This window comes from Populus euphratica, unplaced genomic scaffold (assembly GCF_000495115.2).
Source record: "Populus euphratica unplaced genomic scaffold, PopEup_1.0 scaffold115.1, whole genome shotgun sequence".
In the NCBI taxonomy this organism is placed as follows: Eukaryota; Viridiplantae; Streptophyta; class Magnoliopsida; order Malpighiales; family Salicaceae; genus Populus; species Populus euphratica.
The window spans coordinates 86,606-102,092 of record NW_011500006.1 but is presented as its reverse complement, the minus strand read 5'-3'; the positions used below and the strand labels follow the sequence as shown (position 1 = coordinate 102,092).

Sequence of the window (15,487 nt, the reverse complement as noted above, 5' to 3'; positions counted from 1 at the left end):
AACAAGCCCAGCCCCTTCCATGGAAAAAGGCCTGAACAAGCCCAGCCCCTTCCATGGAAAAAGTGAAATATTTTTGCATGAAAAACTCTGTAGGAAAGAAAGACTACAAAATCATTTTATCCTTTTACAAATTCTTAAGAGACATAAGAGAAAAAAGAAAGTAAAAGGACCCTTTCATGATTTTTCAACCCTAAGCATCAAAATTTGTTTGATGCCATGATTTCTCTCACATCTTGTGAACGTGTTTATAGTATTTTAAGGACTGAAATTGAAATATTTGCAAAAGCGAAGAACTTATTTATAGCTAGACCTTCCCCTCTTCTGCAAGTTAAAATGCTTGTTTCCTGCCGTGTCTCATCATGTTTGTCACTGACCAAGACACATGTTTTGCCATAAAATAAGCCATCCTCTTTTCATCAGTTCAGGCCATAAACAGTATCCTAATTCTACGACTAGAGCGAAATCAATGGGGCCAGATCCCTATCATTAAATTGACTCGCCAAGACTGAAACCTCTATCAGCAGCGTAGTCCACGAAGCTGTAGAGTGGCACTACACTGTCGCCGTATTTCTCAAAGCCATCCAGTTCCTTTTTAGCCTTGGCTCTCAGCTCCTCCGCCACCTCTGCAGCCTTCTCAACCCCGTATACAGCAACATAGCTCTTCCCTTTCTTTCCCTTCTCCTCCTCATCTAACCTGCTCTTCATCGTTTCTGCTTCCAAGATGTCATCAACGACTTGATATAATACACCGACAGCTCTTCCATATCTCCTCAATCTCCGTATCTCATCATCCGTAGCACCAGCTAGCAATCCTCCACACACTGCAGAGCACTCACCCATTTCACCATATTTCTTCTCTTGAACAAATTCAACAGCATTAGGGCCGCCCTCAAGGTCAAGGAACTGCCCGGCAGCCATGCCTCTGGAGCCCACAGCACGAGCAATCTCAGCAATCACGCGGAGAAGTCGTGGCTCTGGTACAAGGTCAGAAGGCGTATGGGAGACAATATGGCTAAAGCCAAGAGGGAAGAGCGCATCCCCAGCAAGAATTGCCATATCAACACCATAAATTGTGTGGTTTGAAGGTTGACCTCGTCGTGATGGGTCATCATCCATGCAGGGAAGGTCGTCATGGATCAACGAAGCTTCATGAACCTGTCAAAACCAGACCATAACGGATACAGTTACTGTTAGAAAGGTGACTTCATATCAGCAAAGTTGTTCTTTCCCTTTCCCTCCAAAATAATGAAAGTACTTCAAGTGCCTTAAAAAGCATTAGCATTCTCCTTTCTATAAATATAATTATTCCTCAGTATTGGAACCATCAGTTGAAAGCTAAGGAATTGTTTGGTAACGTGGTTTCACTGTATTTTTTAAAAATTAAAATTATTTTTTATTTTTTATTAAAATTTAATATAATTTATACGTTTTAATTGTTTTAATTTCTTGATATTAAAAATAATTTTAAAAAATAAAAAAATTTATTAATATATATATATATATATTAACATAAGATATTATTTAAAAATACTACCAACCACACTCTAAATTTTAAATTTACTCTCTCATTCTGCAGGACAAACGGGAATAAAAATATTTCTACCTTAAAAGCACCACCCTGAATCTTCTTTAAATGAAACGATTCCACAAACCGAATGATATCTGTATCAAACACCCAATATTCAACACCTAAAAACTTGAAGTTGTTCAAGATAATGGGACATCATAACATCATCGGTCCTACTAACTAAAGATTGGACCTCTTTGTACGATTCCTCTAATTGCTTGTAAAAGACCATCTAGAAAACAAAAATAACACCAAACTTAACTTCACTCTTGCTATATCACATCAAAAGCAGAACAGTCATCACGAAAGCTAAATATAACAAAATCAAATCAATGATCGCAATCAAAAGAACTACAAATTATACCAATCAGTCATCATCAAGAACCTAACAGTAGCAAATCTAATACTTTTCTTGATTATTATCCTAAAACAAATATTATACTTAACTAAACAGCATCGGACCTCAAGAACCAAACCAGATTTAAAACTATACTAGAAAAGGAGTCAAAATACAAAGATTTGGGGGGGGGGGGGTTGAATCAAAATACAAAGATGGGGGTTCTTACCATTTCAAGAGCACAAGCAGTAGGGAAGGCGGCGAGGCGATTACCACCAAAGAGTTCACAAGTAGCAACACACATAACTGGAGGGGCTCTTTTAGCACCTTTTGCAAGAACAGAATACCTCATGGCCTCATAAATCTTATCCGGATATTGGATAGAAACAGCTTGGTCTAGTTCCTGATTGATTTCTCCAATCAAGGTTGTCCAATAAGTCTTTAAATCAAACTGGGCTGTCTTTGATTGGATCGAAACTGATAAAGAACATTGAATTTTTGACATTTTGCCAAGTTTTTTAGTGTAAAGATTGGGGCTTTTTACAGGGAGGTAGATGGTAGTAGTAAGTGGTGATGGTATTGCTATAAGAGAAGATACCACCATTTTTACAGAGTTCTTTGTTTATCTGACCGCTGATTATGTGTCTCTTTGGTCTTTAGAAAGATTGCGCTTTTCTATGTGGGAACAGGAAATGAGAAATGTGGAAAGTTTGTCTTTGAATTGAGAATCCGGTGCCGTTATGATGGCTTTCATGTATATTTCGATTAATTTTATAAAAAGTTAATTATTATATAAATTTTAATAACCATTATATAAACAACGAATTTAACCCTAAAATCACAGAAAAAATAAATTTTTTAATATTAAGTTCTTACCGCTACCACCACCTAGATGGTTTTATGATGGCTTTCATTGACTAGGCGTGTGATGGATTGGAGATTTGGAGTGTAGCGAACTTGAGAAGATGCGGCTGTTAACGAAGGTAAAGGTTTTTTTTTGTTTCCTCGAGTCAATAAAAACTCGGTGGTGTCAAAGTTTTATCTAATTCAAATAAAAACGTAACCTAAATTAAGATTTATTTTTTAAATGGATATTAAATTAACAAATCTCTGAAAAATATGTTATTACAACTGCGGCGAGAAATCCAACATGATCGTTTCAAGAAGCTTTTCAGAGGAAGATCATAACATAACTGAAGAGTAACAGGAGAGTAGTGAGGTTGGCATCATCAACGGACTGGTCCTATATCATTTCCGTAGATTCCCTTGATCTCCTGCCGCTATGTCGGACGGAAGCTCCAGACAGTCCGACAACCCAATTCATGAGGTACGGTTGTGTACAGTGCAGTCATTTCCACCCATGTAAATCAAGTGATGTTGAAAGCATTCCATGAGAAATAAATTGGGAAGGGATATTAGAGATTTGGGGAGAGAATGAAGAGAGAGACAGTTCTTGATTAAAGGGGGTGTTTGGGATTTTGTCAATTTTATTAAAATTAAAGGCATTCCATGTAATTATTAAAAATACATGTTCCATTCTCTCATATATACGATTCAATTTCTACTAGTAAAAATAAATTCCAGAAAGTAAAATAAATAATAACAATTGATTTTAATTGCTAAACTTTAATATTATAAATATCTATATATAAAAAGACCCACTTTATAGCCCATGATCTAGAATTCATGACACTTGAGACATTAATAGAAGTTAAAAGCTTTCCTTTAGAAATATTTGGAAACAAGATTATTGAACTGATCTGGTTTAGCTGATTAATTTGATAATTGATTAATTAACTTGAATTAAATTTTTTTTATGAAACAACATCCTTTCAAAAAAATTAAAATAATATCATTTTAAAAATATATTTTTTTTTATTTAATATAAATTATTTCAACAATTACATCAAGAATTATATAACAGCAGGCTGGGAATCATTTTTTAGCAAAATGAATTGCACTGGTAGGGTTCAAAATTGTGTTCAGAATAAAATACTTAGATTCGTTTTATTAATTATATTATATAGCTAGAACCATTGACGTGGAAAGAAAGAAACTTTTGTTATAAAATTTTAAACCACTGACACAATTAATCTTTAATTCAACAAAAGAACACTCTTTAGATGACTGTGATGATGAGTTTTAATTAATTTCCTATTTACCCACCACCACCAGGACTACAAATATCTACCAAATACAGGGTAATTAAGGATTAATATGGGTTTTAATTAAAAAATTTAACCACATGCGCTGTTAATTAAGGATCAATACTCTCTACTCACATTTTTTTTCCAATTTTTATAGGATAAGACAACTGGAGATTGGCAATTCTTAATCGGTGAACAACGAACTGTTCTTGAATATTGGGATTCTCGTGCATTCAAGATTGAGTTGAATAATTTCGCTTCCTCCGTTGATTGGGGAGGAGAAGTTTATGGTCCTGCCAAGTGGCACCAATGGGAGTTGATGTTGCAGTTTCCAGCAACCCACACCGGCACACAAATGATGAAAAACGTTCATTTACAAGCACGGCCGAAGACATCCACCATGTCTAGATACCATCAACAAACCATTGAACCCAGAACAGAGTCACATTCACATCCACCACCACGTATACCCAACCCACCCCCACCACCACAAACCCAATCCACCCCCACCATCATAGACGCCTCAGCCACTGCCTAGAAAAAAACCCAACCGTTCTCCAGCCCTAGAAATAAAAGCTAGTGTCATTTTTTGGGAAATAAAAAAATCTTTTTTGTAGTCAGGTAGACGTTGATTAAAAAGAAAATAAGATTAGAAATGATTTAAAAAAATATTTAATTTTAAAAAACTTACTTTTAACAACAAATCTAAACAAACAGATTTTGTAACCATTAATGTTAAATAAAGTAGCAATAATAAATATTAATGAATCTTTTTCAAATCATTAAACCGCATAACTATTTAAGATGCTCGCCACAATTCTCCATGGAGACCCCATACCGTGTTTAATTCAGTAAAGAACGAAGAACATCCCATGATCCCGTACAACGAACAGGAACACTCGAACCAGTAATGTAGGACGTACAATGAACAGTACGATTTGGACTAGTATTGTAGGGCTTTACCCCAAAGGGAGCCCTTCCAGAAATTCTCGAAGGCACTGAGCCAAACCCAGTGCCTAAGAGGGGGTTTGGAAATAGTTTTCAACCAGCAATTGACGCGCCTCGGTTAGAACCTCACTAGCTGCGTCATTGCCCCAAGCGCAAAGATGGAGAACAACGTTTATCAGCTCTCATTTTATAGGGCACCATTTGTTTCCCTGCTTTGTTTCTTCTCGATGTGGGATTTGAACTCTGACACGGATGACCCTCTAAACTTGCATTGTATGGCTTTACCCTGGGGATACTTGCTGAGGAGGGCCAACGACAATCGTGTCTCAAACGGCAACAGATGCGCCTTGCCTGAACTCCCCCGGCGGCATCACTGCTCCAACTATCAATATATTTTCAGCACTGCAACTTTGGCTCTTCTTTCGCAGCACAGGTAATGATCATGAGCAAACACGGGGACTTCTCCTTCTGTTAGGCATGTATTTCCAAATAAATTGTCTCTGAAAAAAATGATAAATTGTTCAGAAAAACAAATCCAATACAACTTATTGGTGAACCCAAATGGATATAAAAGGTCATTTCATGGTAGGAAATATTTACAACTGTGTAATTAGCATGTATAATTGGTGTAACTATTGAGCTAACCAAAATAATTCAAAAAACACCAAGATAAATCGAATAAATTCAATGAATATAAGAATTAATTGGTAAAAATTTAGAATATAAGAATAAAAATGAGTATAAGAATTAATTGATCAAAATTTAAAAGAATAGGATAGAAGCAATTATAAAACTCGTAACACGGATATAGCTGCTGGAGACATCATCTTACCACCATTTATAGTATTTTTATAAATACAAAAATGATGTGTATTCAAAATTATAAATCATAAGTATTGTAATTTTCACCGTCACATTCTTTCTTATGATTGAAAATAAAAGACAACAGATATTTCTCAAAAACCCTTAGATCAAAGACTATGGCTTTAGAATCGGAGCCACATTAGTGCTTTATACAACAAATTGAAACCAGAGAAGAAGAAATGAGCGTCTTCATGGGCCATTAAAGGAAATCCAACGCTTTTTTATGGAGTGGTGAAGATAAATCTGCTGTAGGAGTAACGCATTCAATTGTCCAAATTAAAATTATTTGTGAAATATTAATACATCTTTTCTTTTAATGTCTTTATATTTATCTCTTATAAAATATCTGGTGGTTTTTTTTCATATTTTATCGTTTCATAAATGGTTGCCTGAATAAAAATTATAGGGATGATTTTTCATTCAATTCAGATTTTTATTTAGATTTAGAATTGAAAATAAAGTAATTTAATAGACCTAATAAAAATTAAAAATATAATTTTTTTAATATTACAATCAAGAACTTATAACAACTCACAATCTTTCAATTGTTAGAGGCTAATAATAAGTTTTAATCACTCATACTCTAGAATTTAAAGTAATTTTAAATCAATAAGTTTAAATTTAGATAACTCATCTTGCTATTAATTATAAATAATTTAGTATTGAGATAATCAAACTCCATCGATTAATATATATTTATGGTAGAAATAATATTATTAAAAAAAAATTTACCTAAAAATTATATATTTATTCTCACCACAACACTATTATAATTAACCAAAAATAAAATTATATATTTATTCTCACCACAACACCACTATAATTAAAAAAGCACCACTATAATTAACCAAAAATCAAAAAAAAAAAATTGATAGTGTTATTTCTACGGTAAAACATCTTTCCTTTTAGCATATTTGAGATAATTTTTTTATCAAATAATAATAAAGAGGCCAAAATGAAATGCAAATATATTTATATATGAAAAATTCGACAGATTTTTTTGTAAATCTCCATTTATATATATAAAAAAAATGAATAAAAGAATTCCAATTGTAATATTAAACACACTCAATTTATATGGCTAGCAGGCACAAAATGATCACGATGGGCTTTGTATAAGCAAAACACACGTCCTTCAATAGGCATCCGTCCCACTTTCTCCTCAATTTTCTCTTACTTTCTCACTCGAGGAAATCCCACCATGGCAGAATGGAACCATCTACCAAAAGACCTCATGGAACTAATTTCCAAACGCCTAGACACCTCCACAGACCTCCTCCGTTTCCGTTCCGTCTGCAATTCATGGCGATCCTCAATCCCCCCTGAACCTCCCTGTTTATCTTCAAACACCTTCAAGATCCTCCCTAGCGACGGTATCTCCCACACCTCTTTTGGGTTTTCTCTGTTCAAGCGAACTGTGTTCCTTGTTGGGCTACCGAATTCCCTTAACCAAACAGACACACAAGGCTGGCTTATCAAAATCGAAGAAGATGTGCCTGGTAAGAAACACTTGTTTGATCCTTTATCGAGGTGCAGGTCAACGTCTTTGCCTAATAATCTTCCTCGTGTTCTAGATTTAATGAATCTAAGAATTCGTGAATTGGGTCATGAATATGTTTTGCATCATGTTAATTATAAGCCGAATTCGTCTCGTTTTACTGATTCCGGTAATTTATATATGGAGAAAGTTGTGATGACTTGGTTAAATTCCAAAACCGAGTTTGTATTGTTAACTATTCATGCTTCTGGAAAATTGGCCATCTTTAAGAGTGGGGATAAGAGATGGACTATTATTAATGAAATGGCATCGCCTTTTGATGATGTTATTGTTTATAAAGGGAGGTTTTATGCTGTAGATAATATGGGGTGGACTGTGGTAGTTGCAATGGATACGAATTTGGGTTTAGTTGGGAGTCCGATTTTTGGTGGGGATAAGAAGTATTTGGTTGAGTCGAAGGGAGATTTGTTGTTGGTTGATATGTATTTGAGTATTGATTCTGATGAAGGGTTTAGTATCAGTTATGTTCTGCAGGATATTGTTCGGTATATGGGTGAGAGGACGGTTTGGTTTAAGATTTTTAAGTTGAATGAAGAAGGGAAATGTTGGATTGAGGTGAATGATTTGGAAGATCGCGTGTTGTTTCTAGGTGATGATTTGACGTTTTCTGCATCGGCTTCTGAGCTTTCTGGGTGTAAAGGGAATTGTATCTTTTTCAATGATGATTTCTTTTATTCGAGGGGGGAAGGAGATGATGGATCATCGTTTGGTCGTGATATAGGTGTGTTTGAATTGGAGAGTGGTTGTATGGGACCTTTAAGAAATTTTCCTGATTATTCCAAGATGTTCTGGCCACCTCCTGATTGGGTTGCTTCAACCTCATTGGAAGTAAGTCTTCATTTTCCCCCCAGTATTACTGTTTACGTGAAATTTCAATTTTATCTTCGCATGCTAGCTTTATCCTACTTGGATTTTGCTATTTACTTCCATAGGTCTCTCAATTTGTTCGGTATGCAGTTTGGAAATGTTTTAAATATTCATGTCTTGATAGTTGTAGTTGCACTGAACTTGACATTTAATTGGGAGGGGGCTCATAGTTGTTTATTAAATATATCCAAATGGCCCTTGGCATGTCACAGGCCATAGTTGATGCTTGGTGAGCAAACTAGAACAGGGTATTGAACATAGGTATCAATCCATGGGGCGGAGGGGCCCATTCTAGGTGAGGCATTTAGGAATGCCTATTCTGAAACCATCAATCTCTACAAAGATTAATTCTGGCGAGAGCACTTAATGTGTTTGCAATGAAGAATGGCAACAATGCCCCAACATGCTTTCTTATACATTTGCGCCATCATCAATCTACATCCCTCCATTGTGTAGGCTCGGGACAGATCCTTCTGCTTCTCTTTATCAACCTCAAATATGATGAATGACAAACTAAGACTGCCGATTATATGCCATTTTTGAGTGGGATAGCATGGGTCACCAATCAACTTCCATAATTAAGACTTTTTGAAGAGAGCTGTTGAATTATTTAATCTCAAGGCAACACCATGAACTAATTTTGAATTTTTATATGAAATTATTTAATTTCAAATTCTACTTGCATGGAAGTCCTTTTACTTTTTTCCAATTTATTGGTTTCTTTGTGAATGCTTAACCTCTGTTGCCAAAATACAGAATTTCTGCTGCTTTGGTAGTTGGTAGCAAGAAATCCTTGGCTCACTGTTTCCTTGATCTAAACAGTTAATTAATTGTTGATTGTAAGCTGAAGTGGCAAATATTTTGTGCTGGACAGTAATGACATGTGCCTTGCAATTTGATCATCAATTTAGTGAGTTGCATACTATCGAGTTGCTTTTGGACAATCATCATGCATTAGCACGCCTGCCTGCATACCCAGTATCACTTGCGCGTTCAATTTATAAACATTCCCCAGCTTTATTTTTATCCATGTAATGGCATGTTTGTTTCTGATTTTGTGGGTGCAACAGGTGCAGAATCAAAATCAACTGGAAGATCTGTCTATAGCAAAGTGAAGAGTAGGTTTCCTATTTCATGACTGCCCTGGTAAATATTTGCAGAGCTGGCTGCTCGTAGACTGTCCATTAATGTAGTTACTGATGACTTTTTAAGGCTGTCCTTCATGCGGTGATAAATCAAGTGCTGTAGTGATCAGCTGGAATTTCCTGTGATTTTGTTAGGAGTTTAATCAGTGAACGTCTTCCATTTTATCTGTGAATTTCAAAAAAGTTCAAGAGGCATGAGCCTTCCATCTCATATTGGTCGAGAGCCTGGCAGCAGTTGTTCAGTCGAGTAAGCGGGTGAAATCTCATAACCACCCACTGTGGAAACTTATTGCTTTGATAGCAAGAATCAAATGACTCTGGATTCAGAAATAAACTTAATTCCATGCTAATCAGTTGTATTGACTCCTCACTTTTTTGGTTCTTTTAACTGATACTAAACAAGTTAGATCCACTGAGTTTGGATTTTCTACATACACGGATTCAAGTATTGCCTCGTTACGCCATTAAATATGTTTAGACATTTCCATGAATTTAAGCTGTAGCTCATAAACTGTATGGCTGCAAGGGCCCGCCATTAACAAAAGATAAGAGTATCTCATGCACACGTTGAAATGTCGATTGAAGTTCCTCTCCTCCAGTTTTGAGTTTTGCCAGTTCAGGTTATATAAAATCAGCGCTGCAAACCCAATAGCACAATTTTTGCATAGAACACTTGGATAGCGATCAGGTGTAGCCTAGATTGGGACAAGCTAAAACCAAAGCTCCAATCCATTCGAGCTGAAATTTCAAATTACTCTCCAAATCAGTATGCTATCATTATTCGTTGCTTTGTGGCAGACCATTTCTTTTTTTAGTCGCTGTGATCTTTTCCAGTGTGCATAATTGGCTGATTCAAGGGAGAGAAAAAAAGATCATAATTTTTTTTTCTGACATAGATAAAAGTAATATTCCCTCAATTACAGCTTAATTGAAACGGACGTGATAAAAGATTTGGAGCATGATCTTTCTATTGCTAAACAATATACAAGGCTAGATATGAATCCTACAAACTCCCATGCAAGGAGGCTTCCAGATCACAATAATGCATTTCTTTGATAGCATTGATACAACAGTTGGCAATCTCACCAAGGTTGGGATGGTGAGAGCTTCGAAGTCAATCTCGTTCAGGAGCATCCCCAGAAACTCTTCTTGAACTGATGTTGCCAGCATATGACCAAACCCTCTCGAAGTCAGGTGACAACGGTTTTTCAAACTTTTGATCGGATGCTTCCTTAGGATTGCCCCTCTTTTGAGAAGGTGGCACCCTTGCTGGGCTTCCAGAAACTGGAGTAGAAGCAAAATAAGTTGGGGTTCCATACGGAGAGGCAAAGGGGCTTTGTTTGATTGAGAAGGGGCTAGGAGACATTCGCTTCTGGATAGGGTGGCCTCCTAATCCTCCTCTGTTGAAGAGGGATATGGATTCTGCTGCAGCACATTGCTTGGTGGCATCATCAACAAAAAGAACATCGTCTATCCTTGCCATAATGTTGAAGGCCAAGCTCTCCGTAACTCTCGAGTAGCTTTCAAGAATTGACTGCCCAACATCCTGCACGAAAATAAACCTTTCATCATCTGAAAAGCATGTCCAACATGTGCAGAACTGTTGCTGGATGGTCTAAAACAGTGTGTGTGATGAACTTAAAGGTCCCCTTTTGTACATTTTCCAAGTGACATGCATTGGGATTAGCTATTCAACTGCCAATATATCCTGTTTACATGCATATGATAAATCAAAATGAATGCAACAACAGAATTAGTCTGTTGAAATATATATTTGTTACTGCAGTATTTTGGATTGAGGGATTCACCACACATTATGATGCATCATTATTTGATGATGTTGGTTAGGAGAATCAAGTTAGAATTCTAGATCCCAACTAATAATTGAAGCAACTACCTTGTTATATTGAATCTTGTTCATATCCAAAGCTGTTTGTGGGAGGCCAGGGTAACGAAGCCTTAAGCTCTGCAGGAGAGTTTCAGCTCGTTGGGCCAAAATCTGATTCTTGTGTGTATCTGCAACAAAGCCCTTGACCTTGCCACCCCATGATGAGTGCTTAATATTTTTGTTATGGATATGTTTTCTATGATCTTTCTGCTTCCAGATATGCACTGCTGCCTCAACTCTGTTTGCTATTTCCAGAGCATGATGCTCTGTTGAAAGGTCAAGGCAATCAAGGAGACATTCTGGTGAGAACTTCTCGGCAGTTATGTAGCGGTAGATGATATCACCAAGGCAAGCTTTACCATTCTGATAGCACCACAAAAGAAAATACAGCATGCTATGAATTTAGCATCCAAAGCCACAATAGCAAAATAAAAATAAGAAGAAAAAAAAATCAAGGTGTGTGATTTAGATGAAACCTTTGGTTGCGTTGGTTAGAGAGATGCAAAGGAACATAAAAAACCCTCCTCCAAATGTAGTTAATCATATTGACAAGAAAGGCTGGTTGCAGACAAAAAATGAAACGAAGGCAAGACATGCATGCTGCTGGGGATGTAGTTGTACTAGTCCCATGGACATATTATTTCAAAATACAGAAAGACAGTTACCTTGGGCAAGGTCTCCATATAAGCAGTGGGTATTTCCATCTCAACCAGCACGCTGCTATTAATAGCCATTGCTGCCTTCAATATCTGACTGGTGCAATCTCTGCACTGCTGCAACCTCTTCCTTGCATCTTCTGACAACCCATCTGGCGGCACTTTTGGACACGGCAACCACCATTTGTCTTCCTGCCTAATAGAAGGCCTCCCACCAGAAATACCCGATGGATATGTATCAGAGTCACCACCATCACCCACAACTATCCCCCGATCAACATACCAAAACTCCGTTTCACTAAAACCATCAAGCATAGTAATCAACATAGCATCAAGCTTCTTGAGTGCAGGCAGATTCACATATAAATCCGAGCGTGGTCTAGTTGCCATAACCTCATAAGTTCCCCCACCAGGAAATTGTTGTATCGAAGGTACAAGCTCAACAATCGAATCACTAACACATAACAACCATTCCATTTCCCTTTTCCACATGGACTTCTTTTGCAGCGCCAATGGCTCCAACCTCCACAACTCGCCGAAAACAGTGGCTTCAATTATAACCCAAAATTGAGCTTTAATACATATGGGCATCACACAAACTTAACATAAATACAGAAGAAGAAAAAATCCATACATACCAGATAGATTTGTGATGGCATTCGAGATGGCAAGTGCAGTACAGACTCCTTTACCACCACCAGACATGTCCTCTCCTAGAAGCAGCTTAGCAAATCTCTCTTTCATCATTTCAACCTCTGCAGTACGCACAAAAAAAAATCCAGAATATTGAACTATCGAGAACTATATTGAATGGATAAAAAAAATCTTCAACTGGCACATAATTAGGCCTTCACTTGACTATTTGCATTATAATTCTTTAGTAAGAAAATCAATAAAAATTATTTGTTTCTTTTTTTTACAATAATAAATGAAAGCTTAATCTCTCTCTCTCTCTGTTTTTTTTTTTTTTGAGGAACCAGAATTATAAAATTAAAATCTCAAAATCCATCTCTTTATCTTCCTTTAAAAAAAAATGAAAAAAAATTATCTTCTCTGGCAAAAAAAATTAACAAAAAAATGAAGAATAAGAAACCTCCAAAAATAAGAAAAAAATATTACCAGACAAATCAGAGTCTCCTCGTTTCTCGTTCTTCGAGTCCCAGACCACCACATCCTTACCACCAATAACCGGGACCATAACCGGCGCCGGGAAACAGAAAACTCCAGGCATCGGACGCGGAGATGAGGTCATCGAACTCGACACAGCGCCGCCGCCGCCGCCATCACGACCAAACCCTCGCCGACACGAGAAACTACTCGTACTGGTACAACTTTCAGACTCGCTGACGTCAGCACTCAAACTATAGCTCCCACACCTCTCACTACCACCTCCATCATCATCAGAAGACACGCTACCCATCATGATAAAAATGAACAAGATCAGACGGTCATAAACCAAGATCTCTCTCAACTGCTGCTCATTGTACGATCAATGCAACTGATTAACTGAAAATGTGAGCAAACCAAGTGTGTGTCTCTCTCTATCTCTAGAGATGTGTTTCGCTTGTCTCTATAGAAGAATGTGCTGATGTTTGGTGGTGCTTCTTTTTGCTTTTCTTTTTTATTCAGTTATGTGAGTGAATAGTGAGAGTAGTGTGATGGGATAAAGGTCTGTGAGAGGAAGGGAGACAGAGACGGAGGCAGACGTTTGCTAACTATAGTTTTGTTTTTTCTTCTTTCCGTAACATGAGGGTTAAGCACCCGACACGCCTTCCTTTGTAGTGGGGCCCATCATGTTTACTTCTTCTTCTTCTTCTTCTTTAATTATTTGCTAAACCCGCAAACATGATTTTAATAAAAAAAGGAAATAACTTGAATTTTAATTGAATTCTTAATTATCTTTTTATTTAGAATTGAGGTTATTTGTGCGTCACTGTATTAAATTAATATTTTTCTGGTATATAAAAAAACAAATATGATTTTAATATGGAAAAAGATTAATCATTATATAATATATATATATATATATTAAAATAATCTAAAAATATAAAAAATTAATTTTTTCATATTAAGCTCCAAGGCATTTTCTTGATCTTGATGGTATATTCAAGATAACTTTCCAAATTCAAACCTTCCTCTCTAGTTTTATTCAAACGAATCTCTTCCAGATCAACACATAATGAAGAACAATCTCTTTATATATTGTAGATACTCGTATTTTGTCCATGCCCATTATTTCATCTTGATCTTTCTCTTTTTAAAAACTACATTAACACTTTAATTCAAATTTTATTTCAGATAAAATCCCATGGACGGCTTGGTTGGAAAATCATATGGATTAATTGATAGGAATTATAGTGTTCATGGGCTCATTAGAAAAAGTAGTAAATCAAATAGGACGTTGTGAGTACGGCATAAATAGAAAAGAGGGAGGTTATAATTTATTTTTTGATGTAGAATTAATTTTTTTATATTTTTGAATCATTAACATGTTAATATTAAAAATAAATTTAAAAAATAAAAAATATATTTTTAAATATGAATTTTTTAATAGGTATGGTGGATGTTTACAGCGATGTGACAAAGGAAAGGGCGATGTGGAGGTAGGAGGAGATGACGAAGAAATGTGGAACCCAAGGCAATGATGATTTGGTTGGCAATGGAGGGGAAGAGCCCCCAGCGTACACATGAAACGTGACGGCGGTTTGTTTTTTGGCCGGACAAGGATACAAAGCAAGCGTCCTCAGTTAATGAGCCATGGGCTTGTGTTTCAAAGCGTCTGATTAGGGTACCAGTGCTTTTATAATTTTAGTTTCATCATTTTCAGTGCAGAAAGAAGTCAATTGATTTTAATTAATCTTGACCGGTAAATCACAGCTGGACCCTCCAGCTATTAAATATGTTTCGATTACATCCCTCGACCATAGAACTTCTGATGAACTCGAACCTTCTATCCAACCCTTGCCCGTGTTTTTCCATCAAGTCCACAAATGAAACCAGATCGACAATGCTAGGACAGATGGTCCGAAATCATGTTATTTTATGGTTATGGATGGCATAAACTGAAATATTTCGACTATTTTAATTTTTTTATTTTTTTATTCATGGTTGACTATGTATGTGTTAAAATACACGCATACAAATAAATTGGTATAAATAATAATTTTTTATATATAAAAAAACAATTAATATATGAATTATTTATTTATTTGACTATAAAAATTTGTAATATTGGATGTAGTTTTGCTTACTCACTTGAGTTTATAAAATATATTTTTTTTATATATGAGGCTTTTTAAAATTCATAAAAAATAAAAATAAAAAAGCTTGTAATGTTGCATGTAGCTTAGCAACATGACGAAAAGTAAATGGTGTAGTTGACAACTTTTGGCTGATGATGGATCTAATTGAAATCTACATGATAGTTTAAGGGTTTTGATGTAGTTTGCCTTGGAAACTCGATCACGGGCCAGTGCATTTGAGATTTTCTTAGGGCTCTGCGCCATCAAT

General features: G+C 36.1%; 3 protein-coding genes across 3 annotated transcripts; 1 reads left to right on the top strand and 2 right to left on the bottom strand.

The window, feature by feature from the left end:
* Nucleotides 1-144: 144 nt before the first annotated feature.
* On the bottom strand, nt 145-2,836 carry LOC105141177 (heterodimeric geranylgeranyl pyrophosphate synthase small subunit, chloroplastic-like). Its single transcript, XM_011048315.1, has 3 exons — nt 2,819-2,836; nt 2,134-2,658; nt 145-1,155 (listed from the first exon to the last, which is right to left on the bottom strand). The coding sequence occupies exons 2-3, from the start codon at nt 2,506-2,508 to the stop codon at nt 487-489; spliced, it is 1,044 nt and encodes a 347-aa protein (XP_011046617.1). The 5' UTR covers nt 2,509-2,658; nt 2,819-2,836; the 3' UTR covers nt 145-486.
* Nucleotides 2,837-6,953: 4,117 nt separating this feature from the next.
* On the top strand, nt 6,954-9,921 carry LOC105141176 (F-box protein SKIP23-like). The gene is made up of 2 exons (XM_011048314.1): nt 6,954-8,249; nt 9,359-9,921. Exons 1-2 carry the CDS (start codon nt 7,065-7,067, stop codon nt 9,401-9,403), a joined length of 1,230 nt encoding a protein of 409 aa, XP_011046616.1. The 5' UTR covers nt 6,954-7,064; the 3' UTR covers nt 9,404-9,921.
* Nucleotides 9,922-10,301: 380 nt separating this feature from the next.
* LOC105141175 (rop guanine nucleotide exchange factor 1-like) lies at nt 10,302-13,664 on the bottom strand. The gene is made up of 5 exons (XM_011048313.1): nt 13,097-13,664; nt 12,616-12,732; nt 11,987-12,525; nt 11,331-11,684; nt 10,302-10,979 (listed from the first exon to the last, which is right to left on the bottom strand). The coding sequence occupies exons 1-5, from the start codon at nt 13,398-13,400 to the stop codon at nt 10,548-10,550; spliced, it is 1,746 nt and encodes a 581-aa protein (XP_011046615.1). The 5' UTR covers nt 13,401-13,664; the 3' UTR covers nt 10,302-10,547.
* Nucleotides 13,665-15,487: the final 1,823 nt, after the last annotated feature.